The sequence below is a fragment of the Chelonia mydas genome, chromosome 3 (genome assembly GCF_015237465.2).
Source record: "Chelonia mydas isolate rCheMyd1 chromosome 3, rCheMyd1.pri.v2, whole genome shotgun sequence".
In the NCBI taxonomy this organism is placed as follows: domain Eukaryota; kingdom Metazoa; phylum Chordata; order Testudines; family Cheloniidae; genus Chelonia; species Chelonia mydas.
The window spans coordinates 14,679,785-14,707,775 of NC_057851.1; the positions used below are offsets into that span (position 1 = coordinate 14,679,785).

General features: G+C 44.1%; 3 protein-coding genes across 4 annotated transcripts in view; 1 reads left to right on the forward strand and 2 right to left on the reverse strand.

Annotated features, from left to right (window-relative positions):
* The window catches only part of PLA2G7 (phospholipase A2 group VII), a 47,862-nt gene extending 42,996 nt beyond the window's left edge, over positions 1-4,866 (reverse strand). The window contains exon 1 of the mRNA XM_043542174.1: positions 4,762-4,866. The gene's annotated coding sequence lies outside the window, so the exon portion shown is untranslated. The remainder of the gene's footprint in view (positions 1-4,761) is intronic.
* On the forward strand, positions 285-16,504 carry ANKRD66 (ankyrin repeat domain 66). Of its 2 annotated transcripts, XM_037893476.2 has the most exons (4): positions 285-957; positions 1,195-1,354; positions 6,737-6,965; positions 15,022-16,504. In XM_037893476.2, exons 2-4 carry the CDS (start codon positions 1,216-1,218, stop codon positions 15,200-15,202), a joined length of 549 nt encoding a protein of 182 aa, XP_037749404.1. In that variant the 5' UTR covers positions 285-957; positions 1,195-1,215; the 3' UTR covers positions 15,203-16,504. The 2 variants fall into 2 exon arrangements, with proteins under 2 accessions (XP_037749404.1, XP_007061763.2); XM_007061701.4 differs by having other exon boundaries at positions 287-1,354.
* A 5,157-nt stretch (positions 16,505-21,661) lies between these two features.
* Positions 21,662-22,617, reverse strand: LOC114019954 (taste receptor type 2 member 40-like). The gene is given in 3 exon segments (XM_037893455.1): positions 21,662-22,016; positions 22,144-22,155; positions 22,157-22,617. Coding segments are annotated over 3 exon segments (828 nt in total).
* Between the last annotated feature and the right edge of the window lie 5,374 nt (positions 22,618-27,991).

A 27,991-nucleotide genomic window follows, 5' to 3' on the forward strand; every position in this document is an offset into this window, starting at 1 on the left:
CTTGGTCTGTCCCACTGACTGGTTTCCTCCCCACTGGCTTTGCTCTGTGAAGTATGTGTGTGGAAGGGGGGTGGTGGTGCGGGGGGTGGATACACATTGTATCTGAGCGGTCCAGCCCGTGTTCTTTCTGTGCCTGCCTGGACTAGCTGCCTCACTCAGCTCAACTGGCTCTTCTCCCTCTTGAGGCTTTGTGTTAGGAGGGTGAATGTCACCCTTTGCATTAAAGGAGATGATCCCTTTACCCCTTCAGCTTGGGCTATGCTTATAGACCCTGTGCATCTATTATACTAAAACCTACATCAATATCCCAAGCCTGGCTTCTAGCTTCCCTGGTTGGTAAGAGATGAGTACTACATTCTGCACTTGGAAGAAGGGAGAGCTTTCCTTAGCAATGATCTTTCCAGCTGGGTACATCACTGGAGGAAATACCCTGTGTTCCTAGAAGAGCTAGTTTTGTTTTCTGGGGATGCACATAATTTGTCAGCAAAGCAGCCACTAAGCGATCACCTAACACAATGGGGGACCCATTGCACGGGCCTCACACCCAGCTGGATTCATAGGACGGTGCCTGTGCATGCAGAGCGTGCCCCTGGGGGAGAACAGCATTATGTTTTTTTATAAGCAGTGTGGTGTGTCAAGATCTGCCCAGAATAACATGGGAAATATCTGATCAGTAACGTCTTTTCTTTAAAAAAAAAAAAATCTATATAATAAACCTGCAGCTTTAACAAGGGAGGAGCCAGTTTCCATGGTAAATAAGTAACAACAGACTTGGAGGCCAATTGTGTGTTGTGAGCTGGCAGATCTTCAGCGACATCTTTGAGAAATGCACTATGGTTTTATCTGTGGTTTTCTTTATTTATTTATTGAGTCACACTTTGTAACTGATTTCCCTGAACTCGGAGACTAAATACCTAGCAAACATCGCCAGCAGACTGCAATCAGTGATTGGTTTAGGTTCAGTTAACTGTGGATGTTAATTTTCTTTCTTTCTTTCTTTTTGTCTCTCTGCCTTTCTTGTTCTGGCCTTCGATAAAATCTTGATACAGATGGTTAATGTCTGAATTTTCAGTGTGGACACTGCCTAATCCATTCAAATTGTCTCTTGGGTGGAGGCTTTTCTGAGCCACAGTTACTGAAAACTGCTATATAAAGCATGTGCATGAAGTTGTTGTTTTGTTGTTCTTGTACTAGGGGTTGTCAGAACTGTGCAACATGACAGAGCTTCATGAAGCTGTAGCTCTGGGCGATTACGATTTAGTGAATAAGCTTCTGAAAAAAGGGCTTTTTGATGTGAATTACAAAGATACGGATTGGAATGACAGGACACCACTGCACTGGGCTGCTGCTAAAGGTAAGGAGGCCCTGTACTCAGTAGCCCATGTACATGCTGACATTGACGTTATATAAGATAGTGCAGCTTATTATTATATTACACTATGCAGCAGAGGTGCTGGAACTAGGGATGCTGGGGGTGCTGCCGCACCCCCTGGCTTGAAGTAGTTTCCATCATATACAGGGTTTACAGTTTGGTTCAATGACTCTGCACCCCCACTATACAAATTGTTCCAGCACCACTGCTGTGCAGGCTGTTAATGGGGTTATGCAGCATACCGATAATTACACTGAGAGGTTCTGATTCTGCTGTCCTTGCCCAAACAGACAAAATATTGAATTAAAAGGGAATTTTGCCTGTTTAAAGAACATGTGGGATTGGACCCCAAATGATCATTTCTTGTTTATATGAAGTTTGATTATTTTAAAGGGATAATGTGTAATTTTTACACACTGTGTGCATATATAAGGGCCCTATTTCTTTCATCACTTTGATTTCACACTGGAATAAGAAAAGGAGTACTAGTGGCACCTTAGAGACTAACCAATTTATTTGAGCATAAGCTTATGCTCAAATAAATTGGTTAGTCTCTAAGGTGCCACTAGTACTCCTTTTCTTATTGCGAATACAGACTAACATGGCTGTTACTCTGAAACACTGGAATAGCTGCATTGACTTGAGTGGAGTTATTCCTGATTTACACCTGTGTGAAGGGGGAATCAATGTGTAGACACAATTGGCATTTAGGAAAAACAGATTGAGCACGGTAACTACACAGTGGTTTAAAATCCTCCCACCTTTATTTTTAGTGTTGAATCTTTCAAATCAGCAATGCAGGACCAGATCCTGCCTGCAGCTGACGTTTGGTGTTTTAGCATCAGAACTATTTATTAAGGTTCAACCAGGTCCGACCCCTAGAAGGCAGTGGGTGGAACTGTGCGGATGTAACAAAGGACTTAATTTTAAAGAAAATGGTTTGTATGGGGGTCACTGAGAGCTTAATTTAGCCTGCAGAATCTTAGGTGATAGTGCATGAGAAAGAAAGAATCCAGCTTGACCCTCAGATCCCAGGTTGAATTTCCAGGGCAATTAGTGAGGGGGGAAACAAACATCATTTTACTTGCACCGGAACTGAAATCACCAAAGTCCATCTAGTCTAGTATTCTGTCTCTGACAGTGACCAGTACCAGATGCTTCAGAGGAAAGTGAAAGAACCTCTCAGTAGGCAGATGTGGGATAATCTGCCCCCCACATCTGTCTCATGCTGATCTCTAATAGTTAGAGATTGGCTTAAACCAGAGGTGGGCAAACTATGGCCCGCAGGCCACATCCGGCCCATAGGACTGTCCTGCCCCACAGCGAAGCTGCCGCGTTGGCAGCGCTCTGGCTCCTGCCACTCTGAGCAGCATGGTAAGGGAGCCGGGAGGTGGGGGGCGTTTGGATAAGGGGCAGGGAGTCCTGGGGACAGTCAAGGAACCGGGAGCAGGGGGGTGGGGGTTGGATGGGTTGGGGATTCTGCGGGGGACAGTCAGGGGATGGGGAACAGGGGGGGTTGGATAGGCATGGGAGTTCCAGAGGGCCTGTGAGGGGGCAGGGGTGTGGACAGGGACCAGGGCAGTCAGGGAGTGGGGAGGGTTGGATAAGGGGGAGGTCCCAGGGGGGCAGTTAGGGGCGGGGGGTCCCAGGAGGGGTGATCAGGAGACAAGGAGCAGCGGGGGGTTGGATGGGTCAGGGGTTCTGATGAGGGCAGTCGGGGGTGGGAGGTGGGAGGGGGCGGATGGGGGTGGGGGCCAGGCTGTTTGGCACAGCCTTCCCTACCCGGCCCTCTGTACAGTTTTGCAACCCCGATGTGGCCCTCGGGCCAAAAAGTTTGCCCACCCCTGGCTTAAATCCTGAACACATTTTATTCACCAAGTACATGTGGTCTGTAGGGCACTGAGACACAAGAAACAGACCATCTCACTACCATTTGAATCACTTTGCCATCCTTTGGGGTAGAACCGCATTATAATGCATTAACATTTGTAAAGAGCTTTGAGATCCTTGAGGATCCTATAGAAGGACAAAGAAATTCTTACCTTATTCGGTGACTTTTGTTGTTTCAATCATTATTAATTCATTTTTCATTGCCGCTGGACTTTCCCCTGAGATGTTGTTCCCAGAAGGGATGAAATGAAATACCACACATTCAGAATAAATAATTATCTTATTACGGGAGCTATGAGCCTGATCTAAAGCCCTTTGAAATCCAGGTAAAAGGCTTCCCTTGACTTCAGTGGCCCTTGGATCAGTGACCCTTGGCCCTTATAAAAGTTAGGAAGCTTGGGGAAGTGCTAACAAAGACTTATGCAAGGGGTGTTAAGATTAAACGTACATTAATTGGTGTGCACTAAAAATATGCTGCACAAAAGCAGTGACAAGTTTGGGTTGCTCGAAGCACCCTCGGTCCCAGTTCATGTGATATCCCTTTGTAAGACATGTAATGAGTTTTCTCTCTGCTGGTAACTCCCTAATTACGTGCCTAAGAGCCTTACAAGTGATGTGCAGAGAGTGCCAGCTGGCAGCGGCATCCATCAGTGTGGTCTCTAGTTTATGACAGGTTTCAGAGTAGCAGCCGTGTTAGTCTGTATTCGCAAAAAGAAAAGGAGTACTTGTGGCACCTTAGAAATTGGTTCGTCTCTAAGGTGCCACAAGTACTCCTTTTCTCTAGTTTATGTAAGCGATGCCTACTCCACGTGGGACTCTGTTCCCCTCTAGTGGTGGCTAGAGCAGCTAGAGACTGGTAAACTCTATTGCTACCTCCTTGGCTCCGAGAGCTGGGTCTTTTAGCTCAGGCAGTAGATCCTTATGTATTAAGATCCAGAGGTCTGATCCCTGCTGCTGACAACCCACCCTGGAGCATCAGCGTTACACTTACATTCTAAGGGCCGGATGCTGCAAGTTGCTGAGCATCTCCTGCAGTTACCTAGTGCCCGCAACTCCCATTAACTTCAGCAGGGAATGAGGGCACCCAGCACCTTGCCGGGGATGCTCAGTACACTGCAGGATTGGGACCTAAATTAGAAGATGTGATGATATGAAACCCTGGGATTGGGGGTGGCTGAGGAGGACAAGTGATGAAAGGTTAAATGAAGGGTGGGAAACAAAGCCATATATCACACTGTGGTAGGTTAATGATAGTTGGGTATAAAAGGTATGAGTTAAGTTATTGATATTGGGCTGGTTCTCAGCTAATGTAAAGTGGTATAGCTCCATTGACTTCAATAGAGGCTCCGAGCCATTGTGTATTGTATTGTGTCACAATAGTATACACAATGCTAACCCCCTGCAACCAGCACACAAAATCTAAACACCATACATCCAGCTCTTCAAAGCATTAAATATAAATATCAAATGTACATTTTCCCTCAATATTTTGTACTGACCTGGATGAATAGTTTCACACTCTGTGCAGACCAGGACTGTGCTTTGTATTAATGTCTGAACTCAGCCAGGTTTTCTCCCTCTCCCTCAGCATTTCAGGGAAATAAATCATGTGTAAGCGTGGATGGAATACAAAGCTGAGAACAAGCTGGAAGGACAGGTTTTTGCACAGAAAAATCTGTATCTTTCCAACTCCCACCCAAGCCTCCCTCCCTCCCCAAACTAAAAAAATCTGTGAGTCAAATTCTGAGGTCTTTACTCTGTTCTTACTCAGCCTTCAGTCTGGCAAAACTCCCTTTGGAATCAATGGTATAACGAGTAAGGACCTAAGTATTTATCTCTATGCTAGATCCATATTTGGTAGGCTTCGCAGACTTGCACTTTTGTCCCCCATAACCTGTCTGCAATGTCTTTTTGCCTTCCTTGTTGCCTTTCAGTGCCCTGTTTCCTCTCCATTTCACTTTTTTCTCTTCCTCTCGCTTGTCTGTCTTTGTGTAGCATCTCTCTGCACTGCTTTCTGGTCAGCCTTTAGGGAATTCTAGGAATTGAGTGAAACTCTCTGCAGTTTCTTTCTTCCCATGATCACAGCTGCAGAGGATATTGCTGAGAGATGTAGTTTCTTCTGTGATTGACTAATGTCACCTGGGATGGATGAAGGCTCAGTGAAATATAAAGAGTCAATGACTACAATACTGTGGTGTGTGGTTAAATATTCTGCAGTTGAGCAGGGTCCCGACTGGGAGGCAAGTTAACATGGCACAGAGGTGGTATCTAAGGGCTATTATGGGTGAATTCTGAACTTGGTGTTTTACTTATCTGGGCTGCTGTGTTTGTTCTACTGAGCTGATCAAAACCGTGTGTGTATCTCCAGGTAAGGCTATAGAACGTGGGCGTCCTTTCAGAAGGTTTCAGAGTAACAGCCGTGTTAGTCTGTATTCGCAAAAAGAAGTACTCCTTTTCTTTCAGAAGGTAAGTCTCAAAGGGTATGTTTACACAGCAGAAAAAAAATGTGTCAGCGAATCTCAGAGCTGAGATCAACTGGCTCAGGGTGCCGGGGCTTGTGCTGTGATGTTAACAGAGCAGTGCAGCTGGTTGGACTTGGGCTGGAGCATGGACTCCAAGACCCTCCCTCCTTGCTGGGTTCCAGAGCCCAAGCTCCAGCCCGAATCTGAATGTCTCCACTGCTATTTTTAGCCTCACAGTTGACCCAGGCCAGCCACGGCTGTGCCATGGTTCGTTTATCCCTGTGTAGAGATACCCTAAAGCTCTTTGCTGAGGGTCTTTTTTGGTACCCCGATTGGCTTATCCATCTCCCAGGCCATGAGGTCTGGACAAAGAGACTGGGGCTCTGGTTATTTTTAAAAAGTTATTAAACATATAGATTTTAATTATGCTCATGTGAGTCCCTAATGATTTTTAAAAAATATCCCGACCCTAAAACGAAAATCACAGGACTCAGATTTGCAAGTGCTGGAAACGCGGCTATGACCAATCCACAGCCATAACCCATGGCCATCTTGGTCCCCAGCTGAAGCTCGTACACTTGGCACTGCATTCATAGCGGATGACGTCCAGCTGCTGAGATTTGAATTCCTGTAGCCCAGATGCTTGAGGTCAAGCGCTGCCTAACTAGAGGGAGTATGTAATATACGGTATACCATATGTGTGGCTATGAACCTCAGTACCATTGTCTGGATGGAAGGTCAGACCTAATCAGCTGATTGTGGCTATTTTCTATCTACAGAGGGTAAAAGACCAACACTAGTTCAGCTATCAGAGCATCGGCACAAGTGGTAGAGGCTTGTGTGTGTTGGAACCGGAGTTCCTAAGTATGTGCCGTTGAGCTGGTGACGTCACTGCAGCACTGCTTGTCTGTGGACACAGATTCTTTACACTGCCATATAGTTTATAGAACATCTTGAATATTTCACCTTTGAACCATTTTTTTTCTCCCTGTGTTTTCTGCTTATCTACAAGGACAATCGGAGATGGTAAAGCTACTTGTGCAGCATGGCGCTCGCCTTTGCTTGAGAACTGACGTGGGTTGGACTCCAGCTCATTTTGCTGCTGAGTCAGGAAGACTGGGCGTTCTAAGGACTCTTCATTTTTTGCATGCCGCCATCGATACAGCAGATCTCTATGGGGACACTCCGAAAAGGATTGCAGAAATCTACGGACACAAAGACTGCGTGAAGTTCTTAGAAATGTGAGTATTGACAGAGTTCTGCAAACAGCCGCAGTAAATGAAGTGGAAGCCAGTGAAGGTGAAATTCACTCCTGTACAGAGGGCCTACGCAATGGCCTATGCACGACTTGCATTTCAACCTAAACCCTATGTAAGCCCTAGGGTTTAAGTGGCATATAAATGTGCTTAGGCTTTCTGCTGGGCTTCTGGACCAGCGTGAGCAAATGGAAAGAACTTTGTTGATTTCAGTGAATCCACAGAGCCAATTATCTTAAGTGGCTTGCTGCCTCTGAACAGCACTTCATCATTTTCCATCTTTTCAAAGTGTTCTGGCTATAGGTCCAGGTCTCCAAAAGAGCTAAGCACCCAGGAGCTCCCCTTAAGGCACATAAATAAGTGGCTTGAATTTTAAATGTTCAATGACTACTTAAGCTCTGAAATGAAGTGGCCAGATTTTCAAGAGAGAATAAACAGGAGCTTCTGGGTACCAAGCCCTCGTGAAAATCGGGCCGCTTCACAGAGGTGCTTACAGGGGAGCTGAGCTCTTCAGAAAACTCTGGGTATGTCTCCACTGCAATAAAACACCCGCAGCTTCCCTGTGTCAGCTGACGCGGGCTTGCAGGGCAATTACATTGCAATGTAGGGCAACTAAATTGCAATGTAGACGTCCAGGCTCAGGATGGAGCCCACAGTCTGGGTTCCCGAGAGAGGGAGCGTCCCAAAGCCCGGTCTCCACCCTGAGTCCAAACCTCTGCCTTGCAATTTTATAGCCCCGCAGCTTGAGCCCGCATCAGCTGACACAGGCCAGCTGTGGGGGCTGCATTGCAGTGGAGACATATGCCCAGTTCCCACGTCTAGGCTGACGAGCTACCGCTGTATCCGGGCTCTACCATGGGAGAAATAGACAACAGCCTAACCGGCTCTCGCCACTTGCTGCTGTCACTGCTACCCGGTTTCCCTGCGAGTGAAGAGTAGGACTGGGGGGGTTTTATGTTTCTTTTCCAGCACAACAGAACACTCCAGGCTGCACAATTTGCACAGACCCGTTCCAGCCAGGGGCGGCCAGTTATATACACTCGTGGTGCCCGGGCTCCAGCAGCGTTCAGGGCCCGGCTCCACCAAGGTCTGGGGCTGGGTCTCTCCCCCGGCCCCGCCTGCCGCCGCCCCCCACCTCCCCCAGCCCCCACTTGCTGCCCCCGCTCGCCTCCCCTGGCCCCAGCGCCTGCAGCTCACGCTGACTTTGCTCTGCTGGCTGCCCGCATCAACTGCTGCCGCAGGGTCCTAGTGCACCCCTTTCACTCATGGCAGGGCAGGTTGCCCTTTCCCTGCCCTTCCGCCCTAGCCCTGAGCCTCTCCAACGCCCCAGAGCCCTCATCCCGCCGCACCCTAATCCTCTGCCCCAGCCGTGAGCCCCCTCTCACACCCCAAACCTCTCATCCACAGCCCTCACCCCTTCCTATCCCCAAACTCCCTCCCAGAACCTGCACCCCCGCCACCCCCCAAACTCCCTCTCAGAGCCTGCACCCCTCACCCCCTCCTACACCCCCACCCCCGAGCCTGCACCCAAACGCCGTCCCAGAGCCTGCACCCCTCACCCCCTCCTGCGCCCCCACCCCTTGCCCTAGCCCAGAGCCTACACCTAAACTCCATCCCAGAGCCTGCACCTCTCATCCCCTCCTGCACCCCCACCCCCTGCCCCAGCCCGGAGCCTACACCCAGCACCCAAACTCCATCCCAGAGCCTGCACCCCAGACCCCCTCCCCCACTCAAACTCCCTTCCAGAGCCTGCCCCCCTCAGCCCCTCCTGCACCCCCACCCCCTGTCCCAGCCCAAAGCCTACACCCAGCACCCAAACTCCCTCCTAGAGCCTTAGGCAGGTGGGGGGCAGAGTTTGGGGGGGCGGGTTCTGGGCACCACCAAAATTTCTACAAACCTGCCACCCCTGGGGTTCCAGCTTTCTGGGTCTAAACCCAAGAAATCCCAGCTGCTGCCTTGGAAGGTAGAAGGGAGAGTTAACTCAAGTACGGAGCTGGCCAAAGAGTTACAATTCAATTCTGCAAAGACTTTTGAGATGTCGAAGTTTCGTCTCTTTTCAAATTTCCAGTGAAAAATCATTTTGTGGAAAATGTTCCAACTGGCTCTATTGTCTCATAAGTACCTCAGGCATTTATCATTGCATCTGTAAGGCTTCTTCTCACAAGCAAGTCTTTGAATTCTGAATGGGTAGCCAGGGCCTCTTTTCCTTCACTCTTCACAAACATTCATGCCACTGGGATTGTGTTCCCACAGATATTTGGGGGGATTGGTTGTTCGTCATATGACTACCCATATTCACATGCAAAAAGGGGGTATTCGTGCATAAAGAGGACTACTTGTTATTCACTCTTCACCATTTGCTAGTTTTATTTTTTAAAAGCCTCAGACATCCATTGAGGAAGCTGAAGGAACACAGTGTGATTTAGGTGACGAATTGACAGCATGACCACTGAATAGGTAAAGTGAACAGCCCTTTGGCAGAACAGTGTTCATCCAAGCTAACTGGTTAATTAGAAATAACAGTTACTCTGGTAGAAATCAGGATTAGTTCACAAATAATTTGCAAAAGAAGGGATAAATCAAAGAAATTCTTTATTCAGAATAAAAACAGTTCTACTTCTAATTGCAGGCAAAAAATAATATGTTCAAGAAACATGTACACCACCACCATTGCGCTAACTACACGTAACTATGAAATTAGAGCACATGTGCTTAATTTTTTCCTGCTTAATAGTCAAATGAAAACGTACCCATTCAAATTTAGCCAGATCTGTCAAGTCAGTATACTATTATGTAATATTGAAAGTTTTCACTGTTTCTCACCTTTTGGAATACAAATCTTTTACGCTGTTAAAAGCTATCATTTAGAATTACACATGTGATTTCCACACTCAACTGACCGAACGGGCCATTTGTATGTTTGGTTTGTTGACCATTTGTGTTTCCTTGTGGAACTGTGGTTACTGCACATGCAAATTATGCACATGCAAATTTTATGTAAGCTCTTCTAGAACAGGAGGTCAGATGCTCAGCTGGTGAAAGTTAGTGTTGACTTCAATGGAGTTATGTCGATTTACACTAGCTGCTGGAAATGGGCCATGATTCTAACTGGGATCTGAGCAAAAAAATTTCTATGACTTTACTAGCTTAGTTAGATCTCAGAGATCCAAACACAACTATATTTGGAATAGCTGATTTCACCCAAATTGTATCCCAAAATGAGATGAAGAGCCAGTGATACACTACTAAAGGGAGGATATGTATCTGGCTGTCGCAGACCGCTGGTCTGTTCCAATAGTGCAGGTTCCATGTTGTGAAACTAGCTGCCAAACTTTCTGATCCGATTTTCAGGTACACTAAGGGCCCTTTCCACTCCAGAGTGGTGTAAAGGGGACTTAGTGTAAATGAAAGCAAGGCACTCCATATTTAATTCAGTTTACCGGAGTAAAATTTGTAATAAACAACACCATTATTAATAGTCAAAGCACATTAACATGAGTTATGAAGCAAAGTAATATATCATGTAACATCCAGGAGCCTTCCGACAAATAAAACATGTTACGATGGCAAAAACAATTCTGAAACAAAATGTTTTTAAAAATAAAACCCTTTGGCTAGATCACATGCTGGTGATTAAGGACAGATAATGGAGCTGATGAGTACCAAGGCCTTCTCTGGTGATGTAACATTCACCCTCTTAAGCTGGAGTATGGGGTGACAACAGCAACTGCAGCTTCAGCTCCAGTTTCGTGAGACAGCCAGGCAGCTGAAGCAGACCCCAGGCAGTTTTAATGCAAGTCCTGAGAACCAGCTACATTTCACCGGTGTGAGAGGAAAACCCAGGCCTAGATTTTTGATTAAATACATATTTTAAAAGAGAAATTTACTTTCCAATTCACAACCCATCAGTTTGTCCTCTGCTCCCTCTCTTGCTCTCAGGAACCGCAGCGTTCTCTCCCTGACTCAGGTGTGACGATGCGGCCCGTGGGAGCCAGCTGAGGTCACTCAATCAGGGTGAACTGCAAACAGAACGGGGCAGACAAACCCCAAACGCTGGCGGATATTCCAATACTTAGGTTTAACAACCCAGCACAAAAGAGCTTCTATAGCACCTCCCTGGTTACTCAGAAGTCCAAATAATGCAGTTCCCTTAAAGTCCCCAGCCTCAGGCCTCCATCCAGGCACACGTGTCAGATAGGATAATGATTACTGAAAATCTTATCATATACAAGAAAAGGTTCTCCTGATCCCAAAGGACCAAGCCCCAGACCCAAGTTAAATGATAACTTAGATTTTACCCAAAATACACTCTTATAGCCAATTCTTATTAACTAAACTAAAATTTATTTAAAAAGAAAAGAGTGTTGGTTAAAAGATCAATATACAGACAGACTTGAATTCAATTCTTGAGGTTCAGATACATAACAGAGAGGAGTCTGTAGTTGCCAAAATTCTTTTTAGAAATAGTCCACAGGTTATAGTCCAATGTCCATAGTCAGGGTGACTCCAGTCAGTGACTGGGGATCTCAATCCTTATGGCTCAGGGTTTCCCCTTCTTGAAACCCAAAGCAGATCTGAGATGAAGAAGAATCGTGTCCCAGGGTTTTTATACATTTCTAGCAGCCTTTTGGCCAGAGAAAACGATAGGCTTAACTTTCCTTCTCCTAAACATCATGGCAATTAGCACAGGGTAATTTATCCATTAAACAGTTCAGATACAGGTTACCACAACCTTCTAAGAGACATATAGGCAATAATACTATTTCACTCAAGAGTCTTCCTAAATATCAATATTCCTTTTTTGATCTTTGAATCAAGACTTGTTTGCTTAAATCACAAGACCTGAGCAAACATCTACCCTTCTATCTCTAACAATGCAGGCTTGCATTTCAAAACTCGATTCATTTACATATCTTCCTAACAAGTCTTTAAAGTTCTTCCATGGGTCAGGTCAGTATGTGAGTTAATTAACTCTTTCTGACCTTATGTCACCTTTCGATGAGATATTATATTACACTCATAACGTCACACCAGGTCACTAGTGTGATTTCCCCTTAGGTTCCTGTTCTCCAGCCATCTCAGGCAGTCTTCTGCTTCACTGCCTCACAGTGCCACTCCCACTGTGGCTGGCAGGGGGACATGGGCCCACCCTCTACTCCGGGTTCCAGCTCAAGGACCCTCTACACAGCAGCTAAGATCCATTCCCTGCACCTTGCTGCCTTTCCCTGAGCTGCTTCCATACTTCTTGGCCTTCCGCACTCCTTTGGATTTGCCAGTCTCCCTCCTTCCTGGGAATAACTCAACCCAAACACTCCTCCTTTCCCACAGGGAGCGACTGCATCTTTCCCCCTGTTGCCCCCTCTGCTTCCAGTTTCCTCGTCTTTTGTGGCAGCCCTGCCTGTCTCTTGCAGGTGAGCTTCTCTCTAGTTAGCTGCCTCCAGCCTAAAGCTCCCCTGTTTGCAGCCTAATTAGCTGATTGGGCCCTCTTGACTTAACCCATCTCTTGCAGGGCCAGTGGGGGTCCACACCCCATTACAGAAAGACATTATGCTTTTCACTTCTTGAATGTGGGCCTTTGTGCTGCGGCTCCTGAAACTGGCTTACCTGTTTTGCATGTGCCAGGTGTGACTCCAGAGAGAAGACGAGGAGGAGGGGAGAAATGATGAATGTGGCAAAAGCCACAGGAAATCCAGTGCCACGGAAAAGAAAAACAAATCTGTCTCCAAGATCAAGTCTTTCATAGTGTTATTTTTGGAGAGACTGGGAACAGAATAATTACACTGCATTTTGTAGATGTCACAGAAGAAAGGGATGCTGTTGACTAAGGATAAAAACACAGGCATAAGGCACCACCAGGCTATCAGCTTGGAGATTCTCAGGTGTAGGTGGATGAAGAAAGGGGGCTGAAATCTCCAATTCTGACATGGTAAATGACATATAAACAGGCCACCAACCTGAGGATGGGAGACCTTGAAAATCAGCTGACAGCTGTGAATGCTCGCTATGCTTTGTTCCTAGGATAGAAGCTAGCAGAGAATGCCATATAGAAAACCCTTAGCATTGCTGTGCACAAGAAGCAAAACCTGGAGATCCCCAGAATGGTCAAGATCTTATCATCTGAGTTCAGGCCTCTCTTTTTTGACTGCCACAATGAATTTACCCAAAAGCCAACAACTGCCTCGCCTCTTAGGAATGCCAGGAAACTGACAGCAGATGGGGGAAAATTAGAGCTTTGGGAACATTACAACTGTTGCTTCCCATTGTTTAAGATGTACACAAGTTCTGTCCCAGAGGTCAAAGGTCTTCATGCAGTGCTGTGTTAGAATCTGGGCAAGAGATGCACTGCCCTTCTCTCTGTAAGTCACACATTCAAAACATGGCTTAATATATATACTTCAATGGAATTGTTCCTGCTATACCAGGCATGTAAATGTGAGATGTATTCTGTTACCGAGGCTCAGTGTCACTCCCTGATATTTGCCTGTCGTGTGGAGAGTGGTGTACAGAGTTAAAAACAATGCTTGTGTCAGAGGCCTGGAGTTTTTTCAAGAACAATAAAAACACAATTTACATCAGTTTTGGTCTGCAGCAGAAATTCCCCATCTTGGGTTCTTTTACACCCACTTTGCACCGGTGCCAACGGCTAACCAAGGTGCAAGGAAGCAGAGAACCTGGCTCTCTAGTGTGTATCCATCTCATTTTCAGAGTGCTTAATGTTGAAGCCATATTTGCTGTTCTAGGAGGCCCCTTCATGGTCAAGTTGTCTTCTATCAACCCTGATGGGGCCCCATCCAGAATGATGTCCAGAATCCACAGTACCTCTTGAAATCAAGGAGAGCTGTAATCATCAGCAAATGTCAGGAGTTGGCCCTTATTATTCTCAGTCTTTTGTTATGTATCTAGGCTTTGTCCATGGAAAATCATCAATCCTTTTCTTAAAGATGGATTAATGGTTTAACCATCAGGTCTAAACTCTCAGGAACTTAACAGATACTTCCTGCAGGGTAGAGGTAGCTCTTCAGTAGCCTCAGTTATTGTGATTGCCAGGACAATTATATCAGATACAATAGTCTTACCTCCATTTTGAACATTACAACTATTGGCCCTCATTCTTGAAGATGTACAGAAGTTTTGTCCCAGAAGAACCACTCTCCTTGCCAAGTTTGGCTATTGGAGTCTGGTTGACATATGCACTACCCTGTGTCTGCATCCCATATACACACAACTTTGAATAGTTGAACAAAATAAAACAAGTGGATATGTTTCTCTTCCTAATTAATCACCTGATTAATGAGGAATGTACATGGCAAGAATATTCTCTTCATGAGTATCAGTGTTACTCATGGATATGTGTACTTTCATCCAAAGAGCAATGCACAGAAATAAAATAAATGTTTAAATCTTCTTGTAGAAGGACTGATGTTCATGACAGCACAATAAAGCTAAATGTAAGAAATGCCACAGATCCTGCTTGCACACTATGGTAATTTTTCTTTAATTTTCTAGCTTAAAATGTGAACTTCTACAACACAGCTTTATTTTTATAGCATCTTTCATGCAAACTGTATCCCACAATGTTATACAGAGTTGCATTAGAGTTGCAGTGTTATGCAGAGTTGCAGAGTTGAATAAAGCAGAATAATATATTTCTAGGAAGATGTGGGCTTGAGTTGCCAAGTTCAGATTTGGATTTGGATGCAAAATTAAGTTTAGGGTTGTTAAATTAGGGTTTGGTTCAGACCACTTTAGAGACACCACCAGCTGCAAAGTTAGATTGGGACTGAAACTTCTTCAGATTTTCTTGCTGTTCTGATCTGGTGTTTTGGTTCTGAACCATCTCTAATTCTACATAATAAGCAATAGCAGAAAGAGTGGAAATGAAGAGGCTTAGGCTCATTATTTTTAACTGAATTTTTGTGTATGACCAGTTTGCAATGTTTTAGTCTGTTTCATTGAATGGAAAGTCCACAGCAGTCCTACAAGCGTGGTCGGACTGTGCAGTGTGCAATGGTTAAGGCAATGTTTTTTCTTTCTTCTGTAGAGCTGAGGTGGAGTGCAGGGACTACCGTTTGGTGGCAGGATTGAAAGGGATTCAACTGGACCAGACAGATGAAGACTGGGAACTCAAGAAAGAAGAGCTTGAGAAAAATACACCCTGTGTTCAAGCAAAATCTACACTCTCTATTCAAAAGAAAAACAGAGGAAAGAATGTGAAACAGTAGAGTCTTCAGATTCCTTTGAACTAGGGAAAGTCATAGAGAGCTAGTCAAAGACACTAACAGACCCCAGATACATCTGGAGTATGAAACATACACTAAGTGCTTGTCTACACGGTGCTTTAGTCCACGTCAGAGGGGTAAATTTTAGTCTGCACTAGCATGCTGCGTGCTAACTGGCTTGTGTGTGCCCTGCTGGCATGCACCGAAATTCTCTAGTGTGCATTACCGTAGCCCTGTTCTAGACAAGCCTATGTTAATGTGGGAACTTTTAGTATATGCCACTAGGGTCCACGTAGATCAGTTAGTGCATGACACACTAGTGGGGACTAAAATTGACACCCTTCTGGTGTGAATTAAAGAACTGTGTAGAGAAGACCTAAGAGAAAAAGCATATGTGTGGTGGGTTGTACATATGGCTATTAATGGGAAATGGCTAGAAGTAGTGGATCTGGCTATTGTGAAAAAGTCAGTCCTGACAGACAGAGTGGTAGAGGGCAGACATATCAATCCTTGAATGGAAAAATTCAAAACAAAAACTTTGTTTTGTTTTAATTTGAAAAAAAAATCACTTTTTCCTTTTCTCCCCTGGGAACACTTTCTCACTCTTTCTTCTCCCCTTCCTGTTTTCCAGTGAGGGAAAAAAGTAAAACTGTTTTTTACCTACTGAAATTAAAAGAAAAGAGAGCCCCTACTCGAAAGAGTTTGCAATCTATTAACTTTTACTTCAGTCCAGCATTGTCAATTTACACCTGTTGGCCCATGAGTCATAAGCTCTCTCAGAGCAAAAAATATTCCATATATATATATATATATATATATATATATATATATATATATATATATACACACACACACACACACACACACACACACACAGAGTTCACAGATCTCAGCAATCCCTTAACATCTTTGAAGTACAATACAACTTTATTTGGTACACAAACAGCATCCTGAAATGCTTTACAGAGTTAATAACACAATGCCATAAATAATAGCAGAGTGGGACAGCACTGAAGAGAGAGATTTTTCAGCTCAGATATGAAAAGAGGTGAAGGCCACTGCTAGAGGCAGGGGATCCATCTAATCAAGCTAGCACTAGTCTGTTCCAGTATTCCTATGCTGCATAAACCTCTACATGTAATTGATTTGACTGGAGTAACCCTTCTAATAACTACACTGATAATAATTGTCATAAATATAAAGGGAAGGGTAAACCCCTTTAAAATCCCTCCTGGCCAGAGGAAAAATCCTCTCACCTGTAAAGGGTTAAGAAGCTAAAGGTAACGTCACTGGCACCTGACCAAAATGACCAATGAGGAGACAAGATACTTTCAAAAGCTGGGAGGAGGGAGAGAAACAAAGGGTCTGTGTCTGTCTGTATGCTGCTTTTGCCAGGGACAGAACAGGAATGGAGTCTTAGAACTTTTAGTAAGTAATCTAGCTAGGTATGTGTTAGATTATGATTTCTTTAAATGGCTGAGAAAAGAACTGTGCTGAATAGAATGACTATCCCTGTCTGTGTGTCTTTTTTGTAACTTAAGGTTTTGCCTAGAGGGATTCTCTATGTTTTGAATCTAATTACCCTGTAAGGTATCTACCATCCTGAATTTACAGAGGTGATTCCTTTACTTCTATTAAAAGTCTTCTTGTAAGAAAACTGAATGCTTTTTCATTGTTCTAAGATCCAAGGGTTTGGGTCTGTGGTCACCTATGCAAATTAGTGAGGATTTTTACCAAACCTTCCCCAGGAAGTGGGATGCAAGGGTTGGGAGGATTTTGGGGGGAAAGACGTGTCCAAACTATGTTTCCCAGTAAACCCAGTTAAAGTTTGGTGGTGTCAGTGGAAATTCCAAGGTCAAAGGATAAAATTAATTTGTACCTTGGGGAAGTTTTAACCTAAGCTGGTAAAAGTAAGCTTAGGAGGTTTTCATGCAGGTCCCCACATCTGTACCCTAGAGTTCAGAGTGGGGGAGGAACTGTGACAATAATGATCAAAACACTTCCACATAAATTGTGAATCAATGGAACTTTAATCAGATAACACATAGTCTATAAAGAAATATGGCATGATGCAATAGTAAAAGCCATTATAAAGCAACATATTATTAATGTAGTAATAATAATACCTAGCTTTTACTCCGTGCTTTTCATCCTTAGATCTCAAAGCACTTTACAAAAGAGGTCAGGATCTCTACCCCTATTTTACAGATGGAGAAACTGAGGCACAAGGAGGAAAGTGACATGCCCCAGGTCACCCAGCAGGCCAGTGGAAGAGCTGGGAGTTGAATAGAAGTATGAACCAGGAGGGAGAGGTATAAGTAATGCTTTTCCAAAGACCGACACCGGACCTAGGCTGTGGCCACTTTGCACTTAGCTGCTTTTTGCCAGTAGCTAAAGTCTCCATATCCAGTCTCATAGACTTTAAAGCCAGAAGGGCCCATCATCGTTATCTAGTCTGACTTCATGCACATCACAGACCCCAGAATCTCATCCATCCACTCCTATAATAGACTTCTAACTTCTGATTGAGTTACTGAAGTCCTCAAATCATGGTTTAAAGACTTCAAGTTGCAGAGAATCCACCATTTACATTAGGTTAACCTGCAAGAGACCCAGGCCCCATGCTGCAGAGGAAGGCAAAAAAAACCCAGAGTCTCTGCCAATCTGACCCAAGGGGAAATTCCTTCCTGATCCCAAATATGATGATCAGTTAGACCCTGAGCATGTGAGCAACCCCCAGCAGCCAGACATCTGGGAAAAAATTCTCTGTAGCCTCACCATCCAGTGTCCCATCACCGGCCACTGGAGATATTTGCTGCTGGCAGTTGCAGATCAGGCAAATGCCATTGTAGGCCGTCCCATCATATCATCTTCTCCATAAACTTATCAAGCTCAGTCTTGAAGCCAGTTAAGTTTTTTTGCCCCCACTGCTCCCTTTGGAAGGCTGTTAAAAACCTTCACTAATTTCAAGCCTATACTTGTTGATGGCCAGTTTATATCCAGTTGTTCATGTGTCCACATTGGTACTTAACTTAAATAATTCTGCTCCCTCCCTGGTATTTAGCCCTCTGTATTTATAAAAACCAATTATATCTTCCCTCAGCCTTCTTTTGGTTAGGCTAAACAAGCCACGCTCTTTGAGTCTCCTCTCATAAGGTAAGTTTTCCATTCCTCGTATCATCTTACTAGCTCTTCTTTGCACCTGATTCAGTTTGAATTCATCTTTTTTAAACATGGGAGACCAGAATGGAACATAGTATTCCAAATGAGGTCTCAATGCATTCACAGAACGATCTCTCAATGCAGGCGGATACTTCACTGGCATAGAGTTATTGTTGCCGGTCCTATGCACACCATCCCTTCCCTGCATAGGCAGGTGGCCAGGGAAATGGATGAATGGTTGAAGTGTCTCAGCATTCTGGACGCTGCTGCTATAAAGTCCATTGGGCCATAGGCAGCAAGCATAATTTAAAGCAGACCTTCAACTGCTACAATGCCAGGGAACTGTGTCAGCTCAAAGCCAGCCCAGGGGAGTGCAAAGGTATCTTAAAGCTATATTTACAAGGCTAGTGAGTTTGTTTTGTGCTTTGCAGACACAACTCAGTATCTTTAGTAGAGTTTAGTATTCTCATCTGTCTAATCTCTAAGAGAGAAATCTAACATATAAACCATGTTATCTTCCATTCAGTCTTAGGCTCTTTTCCTGATTGATGCTGAGCAGCTGCATAATTTACAGAAATCGGGGGGATTTGTGGGATTGCTCAGCACATCTCAGGAGCTGGCTCTAGTTAATCATCTTTTTTGAGTCATCACTGGACTTTGATGGCATGTAAAATCAATAGCCATGCAACCCAGAGATGTCTGCATTTTTATGGTACTTTATGTAGTCGTATCGCTAGGATCCTACTAAATTCACAGCCACGAAATCTGGTCTCCCCCCATGAAATCTGGTCTTTTGTGTGCTCTTACCTTATACTATACACAGATTTCACAGTGCGAGAAGGCCCAGCTTGACAAAGCCCTGGCTGGGATGATTTAGTTGGGGTTGGTCCTGCTTTGAGCAGGGGGTTGGACTAGATGACCTCCTGAGATCCCTTCCAACCCTGATATTCTAGGAGATTGGTATTTCTCAAATTGGGGGTCCTGACCTGAAATGGATTTGCGGGCAGTGGGGGGGCACAAGGTTATTTCAGGGGGCCAGAGAGCAGCAGCTGTTGGCTGGGCACCCAGCTCTGAAGGCAAGCCCCCGCTAGCAGCAGTGAAGAAGTAAGGGTAGCAGTACCACAACCCCACCTACAATAACCTTGTGACCCCCCCCGCCACAACTCTTCTTGGATCAGGACCCCTACAATTACAACACCGGGGAATTTCAGATTTAGATGGCTGAAATAATGAAATTTATGATTTTTAAAATCCTATGACCGTGAAATTGACCAAAATGGACAGTGTGTGTTAATTACAGTGGAATAAATGTGCCCAGGGAACCGAAGGTGTGAACGTGGCCCTGTCACTGTACAACACTAAACAGCCAAACATGGTTTGGGGTTTTGAGTACAGAGATCTTGTCCTGCTTAATTCCATAGCAACAATCACCATAAAAGAACACCTTTAAAACACTTCATCAAAGATACAGAAAAAAAGAAAAACAGGGAAAGCATGTGAAATGTAAAGTATTAAGTGAGGCTTCTATTTGACCAACATCCCTTATTTCCATTTCCTTAGGCACTAGGCCTGTCTAATTGTCTTTTAGATGGTACTAAAGATGGCAGTGACTGCCTCTTTGGGGGAAAAGCGATGTTAGTTGAAATGGGCTGGAGCTGTTGTCGTTACTGTTGCTAAAATCTGATCCTGTTTCCCTGAAGACAAAACAAGAGCAACAGACACAAAGAGCAAAAGGCAAGATCAGCACAGATAGAAAATGCAGCTTCTGTCTCTAGTGCTGCTTCTTACCTGCAGCCTTGCTGCTGGAGAAACACAGCCCCCCAGGACATGATCTGATCAGCCACTCCAAGACTTGTCAAACTTGTATCAGCCATCAGACTGTTTTGGGCATTATTATAGTTGCCTCTCTGGTCATGGGCCCACAGCAGCATAGGAAGAGAAGGTCTTGGCTGGATAAGCCAGACTCTTTCTAGAGAGAAGGCAAAAGGAAGGAGAAGAAAAAAAGGTGGGAGAAGGAACGGGGCACATGATTGGGAGGTTGGTGACAGCAGGAACCAAAGTCTTACATTTCAGGTGGTGTTTGGGGTTTAGCTGGAGCTGGTTGAAGTACTGATGCCATCTGGGTCTCTCTTTCTGGCCAGGACTGGGCAGGACATATCTCTGGATCAAGGCAGTGAAGGTCCAAAGGTGTCACAATGGATCCCAGAAGATAGTGAGGAAGCTCATTCCCAGCTAGCTAACTTGATTCTTACCCTGAAGTCTTTTTTAAGGACCCCAAAAGGGAGTGACAGGTGAAATAGCCTATCCCCTCATTATTTTCTCCACCATTTAGGTCAAATTTCCAGCACACCAGTTTTGGTCCATTGATTTCTAGTCCTACACTGCTCTGGTTCATGAGAAATGATCTCAACACAGTCCTTGGGTGTCTTTTTGTCTTAAATTTTTGCTGATTTTTATAAATAATTTTATGTAATAGGCTGAGCTGGACTTTTCTTACATTGGACAATTTAGAGCACAGGCCTGTACACAGCAAAAGCATTTAAGTTTCATTGGATCAAAGGTGCTTCATAAATACAAGGTAAGTACATGAGATGAACAAAATTAAGTGGCCTTTGATCACAGGATCATAAAGATATACAAATTAGCGATGGACAAGCCTTATTAAATCACTTAGTCTAGCTCCTGACAATGCTTCATTGTTTGTTTTCTGTGATATATTTTCTAGTGAGTTGTCGAGTCCAGTTTTAAATGCTTCAAAGCAATGGGGCTTCCCCCATTTCTCTTGGGATACTTTCAATGATATATCACCTGGTACTTGCAGTCTTTTAGACAGGAGATTATCCTGTAAGAAATCAAAAATATATTTCCTTAATGAACTCAGAGGCAGTCCCATATCTCCATGGAAATTCAAGGTACCATCAGCTGAAGAGAGAGACAACAAAATTACCTTCTGGAAAGATTAATTTTTACATCCAGATTTCTCCATTGAGCTAGAAGTCTTTTCAAAACACTAAAACAAAACACATACCAGGAGACATATTAAAATAGGTGCCTAAATTATCCTCACATTTACACTGGTTTTACATCACTGCAGCTTGATTGCTTTCAATGAAGTTTCTTCTAAATTATAGTGATTTGGGAGAACAACTGAGGTGAAAGACACATGAATCTGTGGCATTTCACACCAGCAGAGAATTTAGACCCTAGATTAAATTATTTTTTTAATAGAAAAGCTTGAACTTCTTCTAATGGATTCCATATGAAGGACAAAAGTAGATTTTATGATGTTACTTCTCCCACTCATCCCTGGCACTTTGCATAATGCAGAACTTTAATCAATTTTTTTTTCAGTTTGGGATTGCTCAGAATCAAGATAATGAAATGTACTGATGGACAAGCATCTACAATGATTGTACAGGCAATGCTCACAGCAGATATTTCTTGATATATATTTGTCAACAAGATCAGCAAAGCTATAAAGTTAACAATACTGATGAGGAAGAAAGACATGATAGCTATCATTGCTTGAATGTGGGCCTCCACGCAGGGGCTCCTGACACTGCTTGAGTTGTTTTGCATCTGCCGGGTGTGTTTCCAGAGAGAAACCAACAACAGAAAGGCTGAAATGATGAATATGGTGAACGCCATGGAAAATCTAATACCACAGAAAAAAGTACGTGAGACACAGATGTTTATGCTGTGACATTTTTCGCATTGTAACGTCTTTTGAGGTTGGAATTGAAGTAATTATGCTCTATTTTGTAAATAGTATTAAGGAAAGGGAGGCTGTTGAACAAGGATAAAAGCACAGAACCCAGGAGCAACTATGGCACCAGCCTGGAGATTTTAAATTTTAGACAGATGAAGAGGGGGTGGCTGAAGTTTGCAATTTTCACACAGTAAAATACACACAAGCAGGCGGCATACCATTGATTGGAAAAGTTCAAAAACCAGGTAACAGCTCTGAATGCTTGGAACACGGAGTTCTGGTAATAGAGCTCTTGGAAAAATGTTGAGCAAAAAGTCTGTAATGTTGTTTTGAGCAAGAAGCAAAATCTTGAGAATGCCAGGACAGCCAAGATATTATCACTTGAGGACAGGCACCTGCGCTTGACATGCTCAACACAATTCATGGCCACAATGAAAAAATTTATCCACATCCCAACAAAAGCCTCAGATACTAAGATTACCAGGACAGTTATGCTTGATTCAGTGATGTCAGCCTCTTTTACAAAGTTACAATTATTGTGTCCCATTCTTTAAGAAAGTTCTGTCTCTGAAACAAACATTCGTCATGCAACATTTTACTGTTGGAATGTGGTTGACAGATGCACTATCCTCTTGTCTGTATCACCTATAGACAACACAGCTTTATATAGTTGGAAAAACAAACCCTTCAGAGATGTCTCTTCATAATGAAGCATCTGCTTGACCAGGAATGTAAATGTGTGGTGTATTCTCTTACAATCTATCAGTATTGCTCATTAATATTTGCATTTTCATTCTGAAGAGCTGTGTACAGAGTAAAAACAATTTTAAAATGATCTTTTGGGATGCCTTCTGTTTATGCCAGAATAATACAAACTAAATAAAACATATAACACACATATAATTACCGGAGAAACCAGAGGAATAAATGCATTGCTATTATGAAACAGGGATGGGCCTGAGTTGCCAAGTTCAGATCTGGATTTGGATGTCAACATTCCTGAAAGTTCAAGAGCATTTGAATCCAGGCCTTGGTTCAGCCTATTTAAAAGACAGCTGTCAGCTGCAAAGTCCAGATCTGGATCCCAACTTTTCCAGATTTCAGTGGTGGTCTGATCCGGTGATTTGGTTTTGAACCACCTCTAGTACTAAATAATAGCAGAAAGAGAGGAAACTGCACAGGTCAGATTTTATTATTTTAAAGTAAAATACTCCGCACGGTCAGTCTGCAGCGTGTTTAGTCTGATGCAAGGGATGAAAAGTTCACCAGGCCTGCCTGGCTTCCCACAGAACATTGAAACAAGTTCAAGGTCTTGGTCCCTATCTTCAAGGTGCTCGAAGTCCTGAACCTCGGCGTATCTAAAAGATTACCTAAGGCTCCGGCGTGAGGACTATGGTCGACAACTCCACTCTCCTCAACCTGCCTGCTCGAACACAGAGCAGTATGTATGTATTAAAAAATCCCTACCAAAACCTTACAAGGCACACACTGTTTCCCTCGGTAGGATGAAGATGAGAGAAAGAAGCAACCACACGTGACACGTTACTTAATTAGCTGAATGCACAATTGGAAGGTGCTCAGATACTATGGTGATATGGCTGGCCCATAAACCTATACAGAATTCAATGGCAACAAACTACAATGAATGCGGAGTGAAGGCAGCCTGCGGGTATGTTGTCCCCTTGCAAAAGGCTGAATTGAGTAAAACTCAGATTTCTGAAAACCAGGAAATGCCTAGGTAACCTTAGCTCTTCCTTCTTTCAGCAATGCCCCAATAGGCCCAGTGACACACACCCCTTTACTCTGCCAACCTCACAGTTGCTGAAACGTACAAATTCTTCACCTCCTTTTCCAGCCCATTTATTCTCACCCACAGGATTCCCTCAATCCTATTAAAGAACAAAACTGCAAAAGCCACCTCAACAATATGCCCATGCCACCTACCCTCTGTTCTCCTGGAGTTGGCAGTAGCCAGCAGGAATTATTTGCACACACGCCAAGTGCAGTCAGTGTGTTAGGTGTGCCTCCGCGAGAAGGTGGAGGCAGTGGCTGGCAGAGACAGCTCATACCTGCTGATACAGGGGGACACAAAATGTAAAGGTGGGGGGGCACATGACCGCTCCATGTGTCGCCTCTGGAAGGAACCTTCCAGCCCCACCTCCCTGGGCCAGGGCTGGGGCCGCAGCAGTGGGAACACATTCTTCTTGGCCAGACCAGGGAGGCCCACAGTGCCCCAGTGTCTCCCCAGAGCTCCTGCACCCTCACAGACACCTGAGCAATGCCCCTAGATTGGACTGAGCAGAGGGAACCCACTCCTGGTGCCTTCCCCAGTGACACCCTCCCCCTTCCCAGCCCTACCTGCAGGGGGCGGGGAGGCGGGCTCTGTCCTTCTCCTCTGTGCCTCTTCCCAGCATGTTTCTGGCTTGCTCGGCCCCACTCCCTGGTAGCCAGGCCTGGGCAGGAAGTGGAGGGTGTGGGCCGCTGCTACCTCCCCAGCTGGGCTTTTCCAGGCAGACGCTGCGCTGCATGGAGGCAGCGACCTGGAGTGGCCACCCTCCCCTTGCTGAAGCCCCAAGGCCCTTCCACCCCTAATACCACTCCCCTACCAAAAAGCATTCACGTGCTTCATTCCCCCACCAATACTTTGGTTACATTCCCCGCAGAGTAAATTACCACTCATGACTCTCAAGTCACAGCAGTCTCCAGTCACTCAGCTCAAAACCCCTTTGGTCCTAGGTGGGGTGGGGGCTTGTGATGAATGTATTCTTAGATGTAGAATCATAGAATCGTAGGACTGGAAGGGACCTTGAGAGATCATCTAGTCCAGTCCCCTGCACTCATGCCAGGACTACGTATTCTCTAGACCTCCCACAACCTCCCTAGGCAATTTATTACAGTGCTTAACCACCCTGACAGATAGGAAGTTTTTCCTAATGTCCAACCTAAACCTCCCTGGCTGCAATTTAAGCCCATTTCTTCTTGTCCTATCCCTCAAGGGTTAATGAGAACAATTCACTTTCCCTCTTCCTTGTAACTACCTTTTATGTACTTGAAAATGGTTATCATGTCCCCCTTCAATATTCTCTTCTCCAGACTAAACAAACAAATTTTTTCAATCTTCCCTCATAGGTCATGTTTTCTAGACCTTTAACCTTTTATGTTGCTCTTCTCTGGACTTTCTCCAATTTGTCCACATCTTTCCTGAAATGTGGTACCCAGAACTGGACACAATACTCCAGCTGAGGCCTAACCAGCATGGAGTAGAGCAGAAGAATTACTTCTCATGTCTTACTTACAACACTCTTGATAATACATCCCAGAATGATGTTTGCTTTTTTTGCAACAGTGTTACACTGACTTTTATTTAGCTTGTGATCCATTGTGACCCCCAGATCCCTTTCTGCAGCACTCCTCCCTAGGCAATCATTTCCCATTTTGTATGTGTGCAACTGATTGTTCCTTCCTAAGTGGAGTCCTTTGCATTTGTCCTTATTGAATTTCATCCTATTTGCTTTAGACCATTTCTCCAGATCATGTTGAATTTTAATCCTATCCTCCAAAGCAGTTGTAACCCCTCCCAGTTTGGAATCATCCACAAACTTTACAAGTGTACTCTCTATCCCATTATCTAAAGCACTGATGAAGATATTGAACAGAACCAGACCCAGAACTGATCCTTGTGGGACCCCATTTAATATGTCCTTCCAGCTTGACTTATGATTATTCTTTGGGAACAGTTTTCCAACCAGTTATGCACCTACCTTATAGTAGCTCCATCTAGGTTGTATTTCCCTAATTTGTTTATGAGAAGGTCATGCGAGACAGTATCAAAAGTCTTACTAAAGTCAAGATATTCCACGTCTACGACTTCCACCCCTTCCCTCCCCCTCACCCCCCGTTCTCAAGGCTTGTTACCCTGTCAAAAAGCTATCAGGTTGGTTTGACAATTTATTCTTGACAAATCCATGCTGGCTGTTACTTATCACCTTATTATCTTCTAGGTTTTTACAAACTGATTGCTTACTTATTTGCTCCATTATCTCTCTGGGTACAGAAGTTAAGCTGACTGGTCTGTAATTCCCCGGGTTGTTCTTATTTCCCTTTTTATAGCTTGGCACTACATTTGCCCTTTTCCAATCCTCTGGAATCTCCCCCGTATTCCATAACTTCTCAAAGATAATCGCTAATGGCTCAGATACCTCCTCGGTCAGCTCCTTGAGTATTCTAGGATGTATTTCATCAGGCCTTTCCCTATCTTAGCCTGTGATCCTACCTCATTTTCACTAGCATTCACTATGTTAGATGTCCATTGGTAACTAAACTTGGTAGAAACTGAAACAAAAAAGTCATTTAGCACTTCTGCCATTTCCAGTCATTGTTTTCCCCCACAAATTGAGTAACAGGGCTACCATGTCCTTGGTCTTCCTCTTGCTTCTACTGTATTTGTAGAATGTTTTCTTGTTACCCTTTATGTCTCTAGCTAGTTTAATCTCATTTTATGCCTTGGCCTTTCTAATTTTGTTCCTACATACTTTGTTATTTGTTTATATTCATCCTTTGTAATTTGACCTAGTTTCCACTTTTTGTAGGACTCTTTTTTTGAGTTTCAGATAATTGAAGATCTCCTGGTTAAGCCAGCAAGTTCTCTTGCCATACTTCCTATCTTTCCTACGCAGTGGGATAGTTTGCTCTTGTGCCCTTAATAATATCTCTTTGAAAAACTGCCAGCTCTCTTGAACTATTTTTACCCTTAGACTTGCTTCCCATGGGATCTTACCTATCAACTCCCTGAGTTTGCTAAGGTCTGCCTTCTTGAAATCCATTGTCTTTATTTGGCTGTTCTCCCTCCTACCATTCCTTAGAATCGTGAACGCTGCTCTTTCATGATCACTCTCACCTCAGCTGCCTTCCACTTTCAAATTCTCAGCTAGTTCCTCCCTGTTTGTCAAAACCAAATCTAGAACAGCCTCTCCCCTAGTAGCTTTCTCCATCTTCTGAAATAAAAAAATTGTCTCCAATACATTCCAAGAACTTGTTGGATAATTGGTGCCCTGCTGTGTTATTTTCCCAACAGATGTCATAGTTAGTTTTAAGTCCCCCATCACCATCAAGTCCTGTGCTTTGGGTGATTTTGTTTTTAAAAAAGCCTCATCCACCTCTTCTTCCTGGTTAGTAGTCTGTAATAGACCCCAACCATGACATTACCCTTGTTTCGTATCCCTTTTATCCTTATCCAGAGGCTTGCAACACATCTGTCTCCTATTTCCATCTCAGCCACAGTCCGTGTGTATACATTTTTGATATAGAAGGCAATATGGTATCTGAAGGGTGAATTCACAGCCAGCAGGAGGTCTGCAGTTCATGCAGTCTTCAGTATCTCTAACAGTACAAGGCAGCAGAAGGAAACCAGTTTTTTGAGTGGGGCCTGTAACTTGGGAGCTCTTAGGTCAAACGAGCCAAAATATGATTGGATGCTACCCCTCACCCCCCCCCCCCCGCCTCAAATTTAAAAAAAAAAAAGTCTGAGTAATCATTTATATTTTAGAGCACTCCACAGGAGTTGAGTTTAAAGTCTATAAAATGGTGGGAATGGAAACCCGCTAGCTGTTTTTCTGTGTTGGTTCCTACACAGTGTAAAAATGTACTTTTTTCTCAAATACCATTCTTCGTTAGGGTCCCCCAAATATGTAGTGGGTGCCATGCACTACCTTGGGTAAAACTCGACAGATTGAAACTATTTGACCCACTAATAAATAGTTTGAGCTTTAGCTTTTGCCTTAAAAATCCCACTTAGAAACTTTTTTTAAGATGACTTTTTTTCAGGGCTTAAATCTGCAGAACCCCTTGCTCAAAGGACTCCAAATGTGGATCTCTGACCTTACCTGCCCGCTCCTGAGGCACTCCAAATTTCAAAGGAATAC